Here is a 15538-nt window from a genome sequence, read left to right on the forward strand (position 1 = left end):
ACAGGGACAGACTTGCTGCCTATTTTGTCGGGATCACTTACATCTTAGGGACCAGAGGGACCACAAGTGTACAGGTGAGGGCAGAACTTAACAGAGCTCTGAAGGTTTACCCCAAATGAAGCTGGGCTTTGATGGCCTTGCAGGTCCCTGGACTCCCCTGGGGACTTAGTGCAGAGGGAATTGCCACTTTCCCAGCCTGGAGCCTAGCATGCTGGCCAAGGGATTTTGCTGCAACTGGCGAAGTGTTGGTCTTAGGAGGTGATGCCCAGTTTCCCCAGGCAGCCCGTGAAATTCTCTCCCACCATCTATGTTTCCCTGCCTCAGAGTCTTGCTTAAGTTCTTCTTTCTTCCTAGCACATCTGTCCCAGCAATAGCGACCCATGGAAGTGCTATCCTTCCTTCAACCCCCAGCTCAAAATACCAGCTCCTTTTAGAAGCCTTCCCAGTCCCTCTCCGCTCACTCAGTGGCAGTGTCTCGCTGCCGCCCCGTAACATGCCCAAAGCAACTTCTTTGTCTTTCTATGTCTCATGTAATTATTTCCTTTCATATCCTAATCCATGAACCCCTGGAGGACAGACACTGTGATTATTCTTCTTTACTTACCCAAGGCTTGTACATATTAGGAGGTACAGTACCTATAGTGTACATCTCATTCCTCCACGAGAATATCTGCTTCATGGGGAAAGGGATCGCTTCCATCCCCAGCACTTAGAACAGTGCCTAGACCATAGAAGGCAGTTAAGAAATATCTGACTGTTGAGTGAATGAGCAGATGAGTAATACACATTTTCTGACATGAACAGCCCCTCCGCCCCAGGCCAGGCTATTAGAGATTGACGCAGGATTTTCCAGTTAACCAGAGGCCTGAGTCAGTGTGGGTGAAGAGAGTTGGGATCGTGTCTGTCACTGGCAGGGGCTTTGTCACACTAGTTCCTGGGAGCAAAAACAAAAAAAAAAACCACCAAGCTGTTTGAAAGCAGGAGCAAAAAGATATGAGTGACAGAACTGAACATGGAGAGCCAGGAGTCTAAAAAAAGAAAAAGTCACTCCACTTTTACTACCACCTCTATTCAGCCTTGGGGAGGGGCAGTGGAGAAGGACATTTCTTTCCTTCAAGATGGATCCACTTCACACTCTCCCATTCGTCTTGGGAGTGGCTTTTCTCTCTCCTTCCCTTTCTTGCCCCTTTCTGGGTGGCTGACATCACCAGAGCATCAGCATTAGGCCTGTCTGATACCCTTTCCTGCCTCCCTGTCCGAAGCGGGGGAGCCTGATGAACCAGCTGTAAACACTTCATGGGAGCAGGGATAACTGGTCACATTACAGAAGGTAGAGGAGGAGTCATCATTTGTTTCTTGCCCTTCTGCATGAGCTACCTCTTAGCTGTCAGTGAGGGGATCAGGTGTGGACTGAAGCACAAAGGCAAAGACTGAGCAGAGCAGAGAAGCCAACACACCCAGCCTATTCAAGCGACCCTGTGGCCAATGCGGTTGAGGCCCAGAGAGAGTTCTGCAAGGTTTTGATCAGAAAGTCATTTTTTTTTTTTGGTCTTGTTTGTTTTTTAGGGCCGCACATGCGGCATATGGAGGTTCCCAGGCTAGGGGTCGAATCGGAGCGACAGCTGCCGGCCTACGCCACAGCCACAGCCACGTCAGATCCGAGCTGCGTTTGAGACCTACACCATAGCTCACGGCAACGCCGAATCCTTAACTCACTGAGCGAGGCCAGGGATCAATCCGCAACCTCATGGTCACTAGTTGGATTTGTTTCCACTGTGCCACAATGGGAACTCCAGAAAGTCATCTTTGGAATGACTGAAGTTAAACTTAAAAAAATTCTAATACAAAAGGCTTGTGTCTCTAAACAAAACAAAATAACCTAGAGAAGATAGGATCTCTGTAACTGGTGATATTTAACAATCAGAGGGATCTTAACATTCCCCAGTAGAGGCCAGGGTGGGATGAGGTCTGGATGGCTCTAATGATGTGAATTACAAGCCACAGGTGGGGCTTGAGTCTTCCTGGACCAGTTCTCAAAGCCCCTTCCTTCCTCTGCTCCAGCTGGCCTGCCAGAACTCTCCGTGTGGCATTGGTATGAAGTGGGAGCAGGCCAGAGGACCCGGATGATTTCCCCCAGGTCCCTGTGAGAATCTTCACTCTGTTCCCCTGTGACTACCCTGGATTTTATCTGATCCTGAAGGAACAGGCAGGAAAACTGGCAGAGCGAGGAGGAAAAGGACATTTATTTCTATACATCAGGTAAACAGGGGAGAGAGCACAGCCCAATGAGTACAAACTAATTGCAGGAGGGGAGCAGGGACAGCAGAAGAGAGCGGCACCAGGCAGCACTGCCCTTGGGCCCCCAAGGCTGGTGGGGTTGGTGGGATGACCTTGAGGGTGGGGGCTGGGACTGTCAGTCCGCATGTTGTCGTGTCTAGGATAAGTGTGTGGGGCAGGACGACTGGAAGAAGAAAAATAACTCAGTCTCAGAACATAGGGTGAGGACTCGTGTGTCTAATACACATTGTTACTGACCAAAACTTCCATCCTCAGGCTTTCTGATCATAAGCCCTCAACCCAAGGCCTTCGCTCTCAAGTTGAGCTTGTGATCCAGGCAACTTGGACAGAGGCGGAGGGGAGGCAGTGCTTGGATAAGCCCCGAATTGGCGTGGGTGGGATGGGTTTACTCTTAAATAGGTCATTGCACTTAACACACTGATGAGGCAAAGGGGTGGGGGCTGGAAGTTCTGGCTGGTACATGTGCAGCCCTGTCTGTGGAGGTTTGCTCAACCCAAACCCAGAAGCACCTGAGAGCCCCTCCCCGCGCGGACTCTTAAGAACCTGGACCCAGCTCTGCTCACCGGTCTCTCCAGCTGCACAGAGAAAGGACTGTTCTCTGAAGAGTGAAGATGTGGTTGAGATTCCCCTAGTCACTCCCATGCGGGGAGGCAGGGCCGGCTGCCGCCGCAGCCCCCTCCCACTCTCAGGGGTGCAGCTTTGATGATGGAGAGGTTGGGTATTTAAATTAAAGTAAAAAGACAGCAGGCACTGAGAAGAAAAAGCCCTCACCCCAAGCCAGGGGGAAGGAATTGCTGTTCCCACCCTAAACGCCTCCCCGTGGACCCAGCAACCCGAGAATGTCCCAGTAGGCAATCTGTCCACCGTCCCTGAGCAGGGGGCTGAGATGCAGGTCAACATGCTGGCTCCACGCAGTGCCAAGCCACCTGCCACCCATGGTGGCCCAAGGCAGGAGCAGAAAGTTCTCTTTTCTGCTCTTCCCTCCACCTCTTCCATGTGGAGACGTCAGATACCCACAGCCTGGGAAGAGTCCTGACCGAAGAGGGTCAGGTGTTTCCCATGCAGATCCGCAGTCCGGTGGGGGAGACCCGTGCCCCGTGTGCCATGGCAGCAGTGGGCCCTGGGTAGGAGGGGCATAACATCACTCCCTGGGCTAGGCGTTGGTCTCTGTCTGCTTGGCCTCTGTGTCGCTGTCACTCAGATAGTTGTGGGTGTATCGGGGTCTGGAGGTGCTGTCGAGAGGGTCGTGCTCATCATCTGACCGGTCAGGGGCAAGGGACTTCCAGTAGCTGGTGGGGCTGTGGGGAGAGAGGAATGAGTCACAGTGGAAGGATGCTCTTTACCTTCAGCGCCAAGGCCTTTGGTCCTGGGGAGGCGCCCCCAAACCCCGTCATAGCATTCCCTCAAGGCCACAAATTGAGACGTAAAAACCTGCCCTGACTCCCCCAGAAGATACACAGAGTAGGAAGAGAAAAGAACACATTTTGACGCTGAAAACGGTGGGTCTCAGGCTGAGTATAAGAACTGCCTGCTGATCCTTGGGTCCTTTTCCTGAGAAATTCTTTTTTTTTTTTTTTTTTGCTTTTTTAGGGCCTCGACCCATGGCACATGGAGGTTCCCAGGCGAGGGGTCGAATCGGAGTTGCAGCTGCCAGCCAACACCACAGCCACAGCAATGCCAGATCTGAGCCACGTCTGCGATCTACACCACAGCTCACAGCAACACCGGATCCTAAACCCACTGAGCGAGGCCAGGGATCGAACCTGCGTCCTCATGGATGCTAGTCATATTCTTTAGCTGCTAAGCCACGACAGGAACTCCTTCCTGAGAAACTTGGATGTGCTAGCTCCTGGGTGGAACCCAGGAATTCTGCATTTCCAACCCCCTCCCCAGAAGATTCTGAAACACGAAGTCCATGGACTGCACTGCCTTTGAGACTGGAGGTCTGGTGCTTATGCAACCTGTCTCAGTGAAGTTATTCTCCAAAAGATTCCTTCTAAAGAGGGGCTTTCTGCATTGACTACTCCCAGATCATCAGGTTTTCCTAAGGCCTGTGAGAATTTCTGTCCTTGACCGTGATATCATCTACTCACAAGGAAGGGAGACTCAGGATGTAGGAGCTGGGGAGAGCTCTGTTGCAGGGTGGCAAAGTCATCCCTTTCTTGTCACCGTAACCCAAACCCAAAGAGTTTTCATTAGGCCTCTAAGAGCCTTGAGCTCTCCCCCAACCAAGATGTGAAGAAGCACTATCCCCTGGATGCAGCAGACTCATGGTGTCCAGCACGGATTGGATCTCATTTCCACCTCCCGTCACCTTCTCTTTTCTTTCTTTCCCAAAGCCTCAGAGCAGCCTTCCTCTGCCCCTCCCACCTCCTCTGCCTCTGCAAGTCCAAGCGCACTGTCATTTCATCTCTGCTGGAGAAAACACAGCCTTGGGTGGCTCCACCCCGACCAGTGCCCTACACTCAGTGGGCTCCTGCTTAGTGCTCTAGGGACACAGCCCCGCTTCCAGATCCTAGAGAGCTTCCGCTGGGATAAACAGGAATCCTGTGATCCCACTGTCTATGATTCTGATTTAAGAATCAGAAGAGCCAGAGTTCCCGTTGTGGCGCAGCAGAAAGGAATTCGACTAGGAACCATGAGGTTTCGGGTTCAATCCCTGGCCTCACTCAGTGGGTTAAGGATCCAGCATTGCTGTGAGCTGTGGTGTAGGCCAGCTGCTACAGCTCTGATTCGACCCCTAGCCTGGGTGCCTCCATGTGCTGTGGGTGTGACCCTAAAAAAAAGACAGGGAAAAAAAAAAAAAAGAATCTGAGGAGGGCCCTTGTTTATAAGCCCTTTCAAAGTTCTTCTATCTCTAAAGGAAAAGAGGAGGAAACCACGCTCTGCAAGAAAGAACCACATTCTCAGCCTTTCCAACTGTGGTGGGGAAGGATTTGCTCACCGAGCATTTCCCGTATGTGAGACACAGTCCCAGGCACTCTGGACGTGCTGTCTTGCTCGTCACCACATAAAATTCATGAGGAAGCTGGTTCAAGGGGATGAAGCATCTTGCCTAAGGTCACCCAGCCAGCATACAAATCTGAAGCTGGGACCTGAGACCGCAAAGCCTTTTGATGACTTCAACTTGCCATGAGACTAGTGGTGACCCGAGAAGAAAACGACAAGACCTGCATCTCCCGCACTGGCCCGGGTGAGAGCCCGGGGAGTGTAAAGATAGGTCTCCTCTCTCCCTGGGGAGAGGGAAGAGCCTGATAGAATACGTGTTCAATTATGCAAAATGGCTCAGGAATGGGGCAGCCTGGTTAATAGTTATCGTATTTCTCATGAATGAATTACCATTTTTAAAGGAATCAGAATAGCACAAAACACATTTACTAGAAACTAGACTGAACATAAATGAGTCTTACTTTGATGGGCCAAAGGCACTTAAGGATTCTGGGGTGTCTCAGGGACGAAATTATAAAGCTCAACGATGACTGTGCAACATAGAAAAAATTGGGGTTATTTTAGCTTTTGGCTTGTTTGAATTCTGAAATAGTGGGAGCCTTATTTTATTTTCATTTTTTCGACAGACTTCTGGGTACCCAGGGCTCAGGTCTGCAGTTGGGCAAAGGAAGGACCGGCTTTGTGGGAAGACAGTGGGCAGAGGGGGTGAGGGAGATGCCAGGACTGGGACCCAGATGCAAATGGTGTGCTCCTTTCCCCCTCACGCCTCTCCTCAGAGCGGGGCCGCAGCCCCCACTTCCACATTCCAGTGCCTGCCAGGCAGACCTGGATAAATGATGGGGTTTCAACACTGTTCCATCCGAACGCTGGGCGCAGTGGCAGAGGCAGCTGGGAGGGATGAACACCGGGCCTCTCCCCCCTGCTCTGAGCAGCCATCAGATCTTCCTGCTCTCTCCTTGGGTGCTCTGTAGCCAGTATCCTTTGTGGCTTCTACTGCCACAGCTGTCAGAGAGCCAATGGTAGGCAGCTACCCCCTTTCCCAGGGCAAGAGACAGGGCTGCAACTTGGAACATTTTAACCAAATTGTTTAAAAAGCTTTCCTCCCCACAAGCCAGTGTCTCCTGCTCAATGCTGTCGCAAATGATTTGGTGCAGAAGCTAATTCCCGCTTGGCAAGCCCAGGGTGGCGGCCCCCTCTCCTTGCCTTTGCTATGGACGTGTTTGTGTTCTGAATTCTTGCCGGTCCCCGACACCAGGTGGGAGGCTAAGCCACCACTCCACCCGCCCCCACTCTTGGCAGTTTATTCACCCAAAGCGAGTCCAGCCAGGTCCACCCTCCCCTGCCCCTTCTCTGCCAGCTCCGTATGGGTTGGCCAGCTTCTGGCTTGGCGCCCACTCTCCCCGCAGTGAATCCAGTCCTCGTTAGAGGTGGCGGTGGGTAGGGTGTCAGGACTACTCCTGTTTCCTGGTGAACAAGAAAAACTGTGCTGGTGGCTGAGGGAAGAAATCAGTTTTACGTGTTTTTGTTCTTGCTAGGTCAAGGGTGATGATGGGCTGAGTTGCTGGGGTCTGCAATCCACCAGCTGCTGGTCAGTGGGGGAGGGCCTGGCGAGGCCCATGTCTCCCTCTTCAGGTATCAGCGCAGTGCTCAGAGGGCCTGCTCCTCTCTGCTTTCCAAAGCTTTCCCACAGCCCGTCAGCTGACTTCCTGCCCTGGGGGAAGAGGGAACTTAGCAGGGGTGCTGAGGAAAGGCTGATGACGCCATGATGCCAAGCCTGCCTTTTCTCACTGGGGCAGTGATAACAGCTCCCTAGTGAGTGTTTCTTGCTCTTCCCAGAGCATCCTGCAACCCATCTGCCCCATGGGGGAAGTGACAGAGCAATGCTAAGCCCAAGGGCTTGGGCTCGGAGAAGCTCAGGGCCGACAGAATCTGAATTGGCCGTGAGCCTGGTCTGGGCTCAAGTTCTCTCTGCTCCATACCATCCATCCCCACAATCCCATCCCAACACCATCTCCAAATCGCCGCAGGTGACATTCCCTTTCCACCTGCTCCAATTCTTAAAACAAAATTGCTCCCTTTTCGCGAACCCAGCCCCAGTCAGTTCAGCTGCTCTGCTGCACAAGAAGCCCACAAGCGTGCGACAAGTGTGTGTTAGTTCATGCACCGAGGAAACATCGCCCTTGCCCCCGGGGGTTGTGCTCTGGGGTCATACCTCCTGGGAAGCAGCAAGCTTGCCTTGGGAGGGTACCCTGCCGAAAACAGCTTCACATAACCAGGGTGATCCAAATGTCACCGCCCACCAGGGAAAGTGGCAACAATGGGATTCCAATGAGTCAGTCTTTGCCTTTCCTCCGAGGTGGGGGTGTGGGCATAAAGGCCTAACAGCTAGCTCTCTCCCCCTACTGGGAGAAGACTGGGGGAGGCAGGAGAGCCAGGAGGGGGCTGTCACTCAGCAGCTGCTAATTTCTATTCATTAAAACTTTACAAGATGAGCTAAGATGAGGCGACGCCCATGCGTGGGCTTCAGGTGGGAGCGGTGGGGAGAGAATCAGGCATCTCCAGGTCTGCTGCAGGGTGCGGTGCTGTGGGGCTGCAGCCCTGTAAGCCTTGCACGCTTCAGCTTGAGATCCATGTCAGAGAGGAAAGTGACATTGCAGGGCCAGGGGAGAGCCAAGCAAATGGCCCCTTAATAGCTGACAGCCACAGTGCACTAACACATCCGGGGGTCAGCTAGAGCCCCTTTCTGGGCCCAGCCTGTCAGGGACAGAGATAGAAGCTCCACGTGGGTGCTGCCAGGCACATACAAGAAACATTTTGCCCACGTGCTCAGCCTTGGAGCGTACAGAGGAGTGGTTAAGGGCAGTTGAATAGACTCCATTCGGATCCTGGCAACATCGCTTACCAGCTATGCAGCCCTTGGTAAATGACTTAACCTTCCCTTCTTTTTCTATAAAATCAGACCTTTGTTATGGGTCTAGTGTGAAGATTAAGTGAATAAAATATGGCAAGTATTTGGGTGGGGGGTGTCCCTGGCCCAGAGTAAGGAGTGACATCACTAGCAAGTTCAGCTGATTGGGTTCAGGGCTCAGAATGCTTAACCAGCTTAGCTGGGCCCCTTTCTCGGTGTAGCCAGGAGGCTCTCCGAGGCCAGGTCTGCCCAAGAGGAACGCAGGAGGGCCTGGGTGGTGGCGGGTGAGATGGAAACGGGTTAGTTCACACTGAGTGGCACACGCCATGCTCTGCACTCCACGCCAGGTGCCACCTACTGCACTAGTCGCTCTCCGGCCGGTACAGGTACCGCATCATCAGGCTGTCCACCTCCTTCTTGCGCTTCTTCTCCTCCTTCCGAGATTGCCGGCGCCCCTGCCCAGCCTCCTCCTCTTCTGGAGCCGGGCCCTTCTTCACACTTGAGCGGCTGTGGCCTGAGACAGTAGAGCCACCGGATGTAGACGAGGAAGATTCAGACTCTGTTCTCTTTCTTCTGGATTTGGATTTCTTCTTGCTCTTTCGAGAGCGCCCCTTCTTCCGCCGCCTGCGCTCCGAGGAATCTTCAGAGCTGGAGCTGGAGCTGGAGCTGGAGCTGGAGCTGGAGCTGCTCCTTCTCTTGCTCCGGCTCTTCCGGCTGCTGCGGGACCGAGAGACGTCCGCTGCAGAGGCTGAGCGGCGGATGCTGGTGGCTCGCTCCGGGGGACCCAGCTGGGCGCTCCGGGTGCTCTGGATGCTCTTCCGGTCCTCGTCGTCGGAGTCAGGCTCCAGGCTGCTCCGGTGGAACGGGACGGGCTTGTAGCTCAAGACCTCATTGATGGCCGCCTCCAGGTCTGGGTCCAGGTAGGAGCGCCGGCTGACGGGGCGGATGCTGGAGCTGGGAGGCTCGTCCGTGGCCGAGGGGGAGACTCGGGGTTGGGGTGGCACCGACAGACTGCGGGCCAGCGACGGGTGGCTATACTGTGAGTGGGCCTCACTCAGGGCCACACTGGCCCCATCGTCCCAATCATCCAGGCAGCTGCGGCCCAGGGACAGGCGGGAATCGGGGCTCTCCCGGCCGAGGGCCGAGGCCCGGCTCAAGGAAGGGCTGAGGGTCCTCGACAAGCTGTCGAGCCGGGAGGTGCTGCGGCGGGAGCTGGGCGAGCCCGACAGCGAGAAGCTCATGGACGAGCGGGCGCCGTCCTCACTGGAGCCGCGCCGGGTGGCCGAGGAGGCCCGGCTGACGGGCGCCGAGACGGCCGAGGCCCGGTCAAAGTCCGAGCCCCACCGCTTCTCCAGCCCCCGGCTGGCCCGGCCCCCGGCCCCGGAGAGGACAGAGCCACAGGCGTCGGGCTCCTCCGACTTCTCGGACCTCGGGCCCGGGCCCCCGCGGGCCCTCCGGGGGGGCCTCTCCGGGGAGGCTGGCCGCTCGCTCAGGGTGGTGAAGAGCGAATCCTCGTCCCCAGTGCCCCCGATGGAGTCCTTCAGGGCCAGCCGCTTCCGATAGCTCAGGGAGCTCAGCGCGGAGGCCGGCCGCTCGTCCGCCCCCTTGCCCTCCTTCCCCAGGGAGTGGAGGGCGCTTCTGCCGCGCGGAGGTGAGGAGACCACGAGTGCATCGGGGGCAACAGAGAGAGCATGAGGGGGAGAGACAGAGGGGAACAGCATTAGACCGAGAGAAGAGAGACACGGGGAGGGAGGAAGGAGGAGGAGGAATCGGCAGCAGGCCTGGCAAAGTGGCGGTGAGAGCGGGGAGGAAATGAAGCAAAATAATTTGCGTCAGTGAAAATAGCTTCATGGAGAATGTCATGTAAATTAGACTATTGTTCTATTTCATCACTTTTTCCCCTCTAAAACGTTTAGTTCAATTTATTTCATTGTCAACTACCTGGAGCCTCCTGCCATGCCGTGGTGAGCGGCAGTGGGCGGGGAAGGCGGCATTATCTGCAATAACAAAATGCTGTTTGGCCGAATAAATTAAACCAATTAGAGGGGGCCCCTGGGTGCTTGTGGTGAGGGGCTGGACTTGGGAAGGGACCTCGAGGGAGCTGGAGAAGGAGAGGGATGGGAATTAGAGTCCTAGCTTTCAGGGGTAGCTGCCTGTGGGATCAGAAGACTGTGGACTGGGCTGGAAAATCGGGGAGCAAGTACCCCCAGCGGGTGGGTGTTAGCAGAAAGCATGGTGGAGGGCAAGGCAAAGATTAGAGGAAGAAGAGAATGGGTAGAGAAAGACAGAAATGTGTCTGTAGCTGTGTCAAGAGAGTCAGGGGAACTGGGACCTTTTCTGCTGCTATTCCTACTAAGACCTCGGAGGTCCACAGCTGGCCCGAACTGACCCTGTCCAGGGTTGGAGATCAAGAGTCCCCCTCTGTCCCATTTCAGCTTGATTCCAAGGGCCCAAACCATCAGGTAGTTTGATCAGCATTTGTTGAATGAATAAGTGGGGATGAAGTTAAACCTACACCAAACCCAAGCCCTGAGCCTAGAAAAAATAAGGGTGCTGCAGACCCTGACTAAGAAACCAGCTTCTGGAGTTCCCATTGTGGCTTAAGGATCCGGCATTGCCGTGACCTGTGGCTGCAGATGCAACTCGGATCCCATGCTGTTGTTGCTATGGTGCAGGCCAGCGGCTATAGCTCCGACTGGACCCCTAGCCTGGGAACCTTCATATCCCGTGAGTGCGGCCCTAAAAAAACAAAAAGACCAAGAAGAAGAAGAAACCAACCTCTTGTGCTCATCCCATGTGCCAGGGGTGGGTCTGTCCTCCCAGCACCCCCAGCCCCAACACACACACACACACACACACACGGTACCAGAGCGACACAGGGGGCACAAGGCCCAGCCTCTTTGGGATCAGAGCGCTGCCATCCATTCTTGGGGCACAAGGCGCCCCTTCCTCCCAGCTTACCTGGAACTCTTCAAGCTGCCATCGTCAGAAGCCGCCTTGGAAGGCCCCTTGTTTTTTGATAACCATGACTTGACCCCGTCGACCCGGTCCTCCAGCTCCGAGTCCACGTCTGAGTCCCCCTCACTGTGGGACGAGGAGCAGAAAGGTAGGCAAGGCTGGGAAGAGGGGCTCACCCGCAGCCCAGGAGGGATCGCCGAAGTGGCGGCAGGTGTGTCTTGGGCGGGGGTGGGATGCAGGGGGCATGCGCATCAGTGAGTCAGAGAGAAGAAGAGTGGTTAAACAGAGCACACCGTTCACAAGGACCCTGTACCACGCAGCAGGCCACATTGTGTGACGGCCACCAAGAAGACTCTGAGGAGCACGGAGGCGCCTCCATCCCATTTTCTGTGACAGGCTGCCGTTCGGCCAACCAATTCGATGAGAATGACAGGGAGGCCATCCATCCATCAATTACAGCTAAATGGCACTTGGTTAAAAAGGAGTCCTGGGTCCTTCAGCTCCTCCCTGAGGCCTATTCTACAGCTTCTTGTCTGCCCAGTCCCAAAAATGAGGCTATAGCTATGGCTACTTTCCATGCCTTCATGGCAAGAGTCGGGCTGCTGGCCATGGGGCAGGGAAGGGCTTCATTATGACTTCAAGTGAGCTTGAACCTGGGAGTCTCCTGAGCTGATGGCAACACCAACCTGGGCACTAGAGGCCATATCCCAGAACCATCCTGTGAATCCCCTTGGCCCTTAAGAAAGAGAGAAAGGACAAGGAAGGAGCAGCAGCATTTCCTGAGGGGATTCATGCTGCACCTGGAGATCCAGTGCAGACAAGGGCACTGTCTCTCCCAGTCGCCTCTTCCCTCCCTCAGGCAGCTTCCAGCTCCTGTTCTCCAGGGTTTTTTCTGGTCAAGCTGGCTAGAGCCCTCTTGCCTTGCAGGAAAGCCCAGAGGAGTCAAATTCTGATGCTGGAATCATGGGGACCTATTCACAAAGCAGCAGGGACTTGGAGACAGCTTCTGAGTGAGAATGCTTCTAGAATTCTGCAAAATGTCTGCTTACCGCGTCCCTGCTACGAATATATGCTAGGATTTCTCCCTGATATAAATTTCCTTTCATCTATGTGAACAGGAGCAGCTCCTTTCCTGAATTATGTTCTTGAATAAACAGCCACATGGGCGTGTGTGTGCACACACAGAAGAAACCACTAGACTCTGTTCTGAGGACTGTGATACAGCATGACTCGTGGGGAGGGGAATAAAGAGGCGTATTTTATGGGCTTCCGTCAAATACAGAATTATAACAAAGACGAGGCTGGCTGATGCCCCGGGTAAACAGGGGTTTAGCAGACAGCCCTGGAACCGCTAATGCAAGCCCTGTGCCCGTCCGAGCCTGGCAGATTTACTGTGGTGCACAGGCCCCATGGAACGCCAGCACCACCTGATTTATACACCCGTGCAAAAAACCTCCTTCTCTAGCTTCAGAGCCTGTAATTTATCACCGCCGTTCATAACCATATTGATTGCCTTTAGAAAGGAGGTGCTGTATGCATCGCAAAATCTATGTCTACATGTTAAAAGCGTTTCTGTATAAATCTCCCTTAATACTGTGCTGTTTACTGCTTTCATTAAGGTTATGGCAATAACAACTGTATCTCTAAGTAAATCGAAACATTATTTTTCTGCCCGCCTTAGCACGCTCGCTCAATAACTTGGAGCTGCGGCCCAGAGGGAATGGCAGACCTCCCCTCTGCCAAAGGCAAGAACCTGGCTAGGACCGCAAGCCCCTGTGTGCCTGTGTGAGTGCATGCTGGTGAGCGGGTGCGTGTGCATGCAATAGTTTAGGATATGATCTGAGATGCGCATTTCATCAGCTCCTACAGCCCAAGGATGGCAGGGCTGAATACACAGGGGACAGACTGTTGTGGGCCCAGAATACAAATTTTCCTCCTTCCATTCAGAGCAGCCAGTGGGTTGAGAAGCTGGCCTGCCTGCCCTTGCCTTCCCTTTAGTTTCAAGACAATAGAGGATGTTTGGATTCTTTTCCTTAAATAATCAGGCCCGTAAACAAACTCCAGGGGCAGGCAGGCTCAGGGGGCAGTTGAAATTTTAAATGGTTGGAATTAAACCTCGCGTCAAATACAATTTATGTCCGGGCTCATGTGCTATTAGTTAACTGGGAGCCGAATCGCGGGGGAACAAACAAACGGAGACAGAACGGCGGGGGATATTAATTGTGTGTGACAACCGGGCTCCAGCGGCCCTCTATCACTGTTACACACTATTACATTTATCATTAGCTCTCACGGAGTCCTTTGCACTGCCGCCAGCCCATCCTGGCCGGTGGGGGGGAGGCCTGCCAGGCAAGAGAGAGTGGGGGAGGCAACCGACGCCACGCTAGAATAACACCCTCTGAAGACCAGCCCTGTCCAACCTGACGGAGGATCAGCCCCACCCGCCTGAAGGCCAGCACATCTGCACCCAGAGCCTGGCTCCCACCCAGGAAGGACATGGAGACGGGGTGGATTTACTGGGCTTCCCGCCACCTGCCTGACAAGCACTGGCACAAGCGCCCGAGGCCTCCCTCTGCCCAAGGTGCCCCCAGGGAGTAAAGGGCACACATCTGGCCGTGTTGCCCTCGCCTGCCACTACAAAGCAGCCCGTGACTGGCCGCCTGGATGCCCCTTCCCTCCTCCCGTGTCTGCCAAAAGAAGGTGGTGGACCTTTCACCACGAGACGTACCCGACTCTTTCAGGCAGCTCAGGCTCCAAAGGAGCCCAAGGATGTGCAGAAATCCAGCCCCAAAAGACTTCTCCCCAGAGAAAGAGGCTGGCAAGCAGCTACACTTGGGTTCTGAGGGAGGAGAGGGCTGAAGCCCAGGAAGGAGAACTGTGGACACCACCCAGGGCGGCTGAGCTCTCCTTTCTGATGGGGCCCCCATCCTGCCCACCAAGGAGGGGCACCCTCCTTGCCCGCCCACCGCCCTGCCTCCCTCAGGACTGAGTCAGCTGGGTTAGCATGACAGACTGGCTCGGAGGATCAGCGGAGGCTGTGTCCACATGCGGCATGCAGCGGGGTGGGAGCCTGGGGTTAGGGGTGGTTAGAAACCACGCCAGGAGAGGCAGAGAGCGCGTGCGCTCCAGTCCTCACGGTTTATTCTTTCTTTTCTGATACTTTGTCACCATGTCCTGCAAACTGGAAACAGAAAGAAATCGGTGGGCAATGGGGTCGGAAGTAGACGGAAGAGTCAACGGACAAAACAAGGTGGACGCCTCAGCCGAGGCCCTTCCTTCCTCAGCAAGACACCGGCTGGCCGAGACCAGGAGACAGGACAGTGCTGTCCTCGGAGGGAGGTCCGGGCCACCTCGGGCACCATCCTCCTGCCCCAGGAGAGCAGGCTGCCTGGGCGGCCAGGGGGCAGGAGGGCGGCAAGTCTGGAGTGTTCTACCCAGGGCAGCCTTGGGAGCTCCTCCCAGGGCCTGACCCCACCCCCACTGCTGGTCTGCCTGCCTCGTGACTTCCTCCTCAGCCTAAGACCACAAATCTCTCTCCTAAACCATTCCCTGGGTGGGTTTTATGAGAGAAAATCTCTGGCACGGTAACAAGGCACCACAGCTCTTAAATCTCTGCTCTCCCCAGAGCAGGGCAGGCGCCATGGGAAATGCAGCTAAATGGGGGAATAACTCATCCTGAACAGGCAGAGCTGGAGAGCCAGGTCGCCGGGAGGCCTGGGGCGGGGGATGGGGCGTGGGGGGGTGGGGGACGTGTCTCGCCCCGGCAGCACCTGTCCTGTCCTCGGCCGCTGCAGGGCAGGGTCCATGCTGAGGTCTGATGATCGGGAGAGGGGAGACCAAGGTCGAAGCTGGGGGTGGTCAAGAGGGCCTCCAACCTGGCCGTAGCTGCCATAGAAGCCGCTCACCTGTTGATAAGGTCCTCGTTCTCATCGCTCTCCATTTCGTCCTCAATGGCAGCCTGCAGGTCCCCGATGCGCTTGAACGCCAGTTTCAGATCAGCCTGCAGGCTCTGGTTTGCAGCTTCCAGACTCTCCAGATCCATCTCCTGGAAGGGAGAGGAGGCAGTCCAGTCCACAGGAGGGCCAGTCTCTCATCCAGCTGCTTCAGAAAAAGCCACTTCAAGCCTCTCCTGGCTGGGAAGCAGCTACGTGGATGCCACCAAGAGCCTACAGAGCCTTCTCTGCTCTGGGGTTGCTGGGCTGTTGGGGCCTGGCCTTGTCTGATGGGGGTTCTGGTATCACCCTGGCCCCTGGCCTGACTGCAGGGCTCCTTGGACTGTCCTCTTGACATGTCCTCTTCCTTCGATTCTCTAAACCATGTTATTGTGCAGTCCTCCCCCACTAGCCCAGTGGTGAGGTGTGTGCTTAGCAGCTTCTCAGAGGGCTGCTGGCCTGGGGCCTTGTGGCCAGTGGGGCGGGGGGCGGG

The 15538-nt window shown here is 55.1% G+C and overlaps 1 protein-coding gene across 50 annotated transcripts in view; it reads right to left on the reverse strand.

The window, feature by feature from the left end:
- Positions 1-2225: 2225 nt before the first annotated feature.
- The window catches only part of MYO18A (myosin XVIIIA), a 97277-nt gene continuing 83964 nt past the window's right edge, over positions 2226-15538 (reverse strand). For 18 of the 50 annotated variants that reach the window (XR_014821473.1, XR_014821472.1, XR_014821471.1 and 15 more), the window contains 4 exons: positions 15019-15158; positions 14250-14294; positions 11117-11239; positions 2226-3596 (listed from right to left, as the gene is read on the reverse strand). Coding sequence is in view for 46 of the 50 variants with exons in the window: in XM_084985331.1 (XP_084841457.1) it covers positions 3452-3596; positions 11117-11239; positions 14250-14294; positions 15019-15158 (453 nt within the window). In the remaining 4 variants the exon portion in view is untranslated. Of the gene's footprint in view, positions 3597-8513; positions 9794-11116; positions 11240-14249; positions 14295-15018; positions 15159-15538 lie in introns of all 50 variants that reach the window. The other 32 variants (XM_084985308.1, XM_084985304.1, XM_084985301.1 and 29 more) reach the window with 4 other exon arrangements.

Source organism: Sus scrofa, chromosome 12 (assembly GCF_054392235.1).
Source record: "Sus scrofa isolate SSC_HxYL_T2T_F1_AM1 chromosome 12, Sscrofa_HxYL_maternal_Yorkshire_Landrace_v2.0, whole genome shotgun sequence".
Classification (NCBI taxonomy): domain Eukaryota; kingdom Metazoa; phylum Chordata; class Mammalia; order Artiodactyla; family Suidae; genus Sus; species Sus scrofa.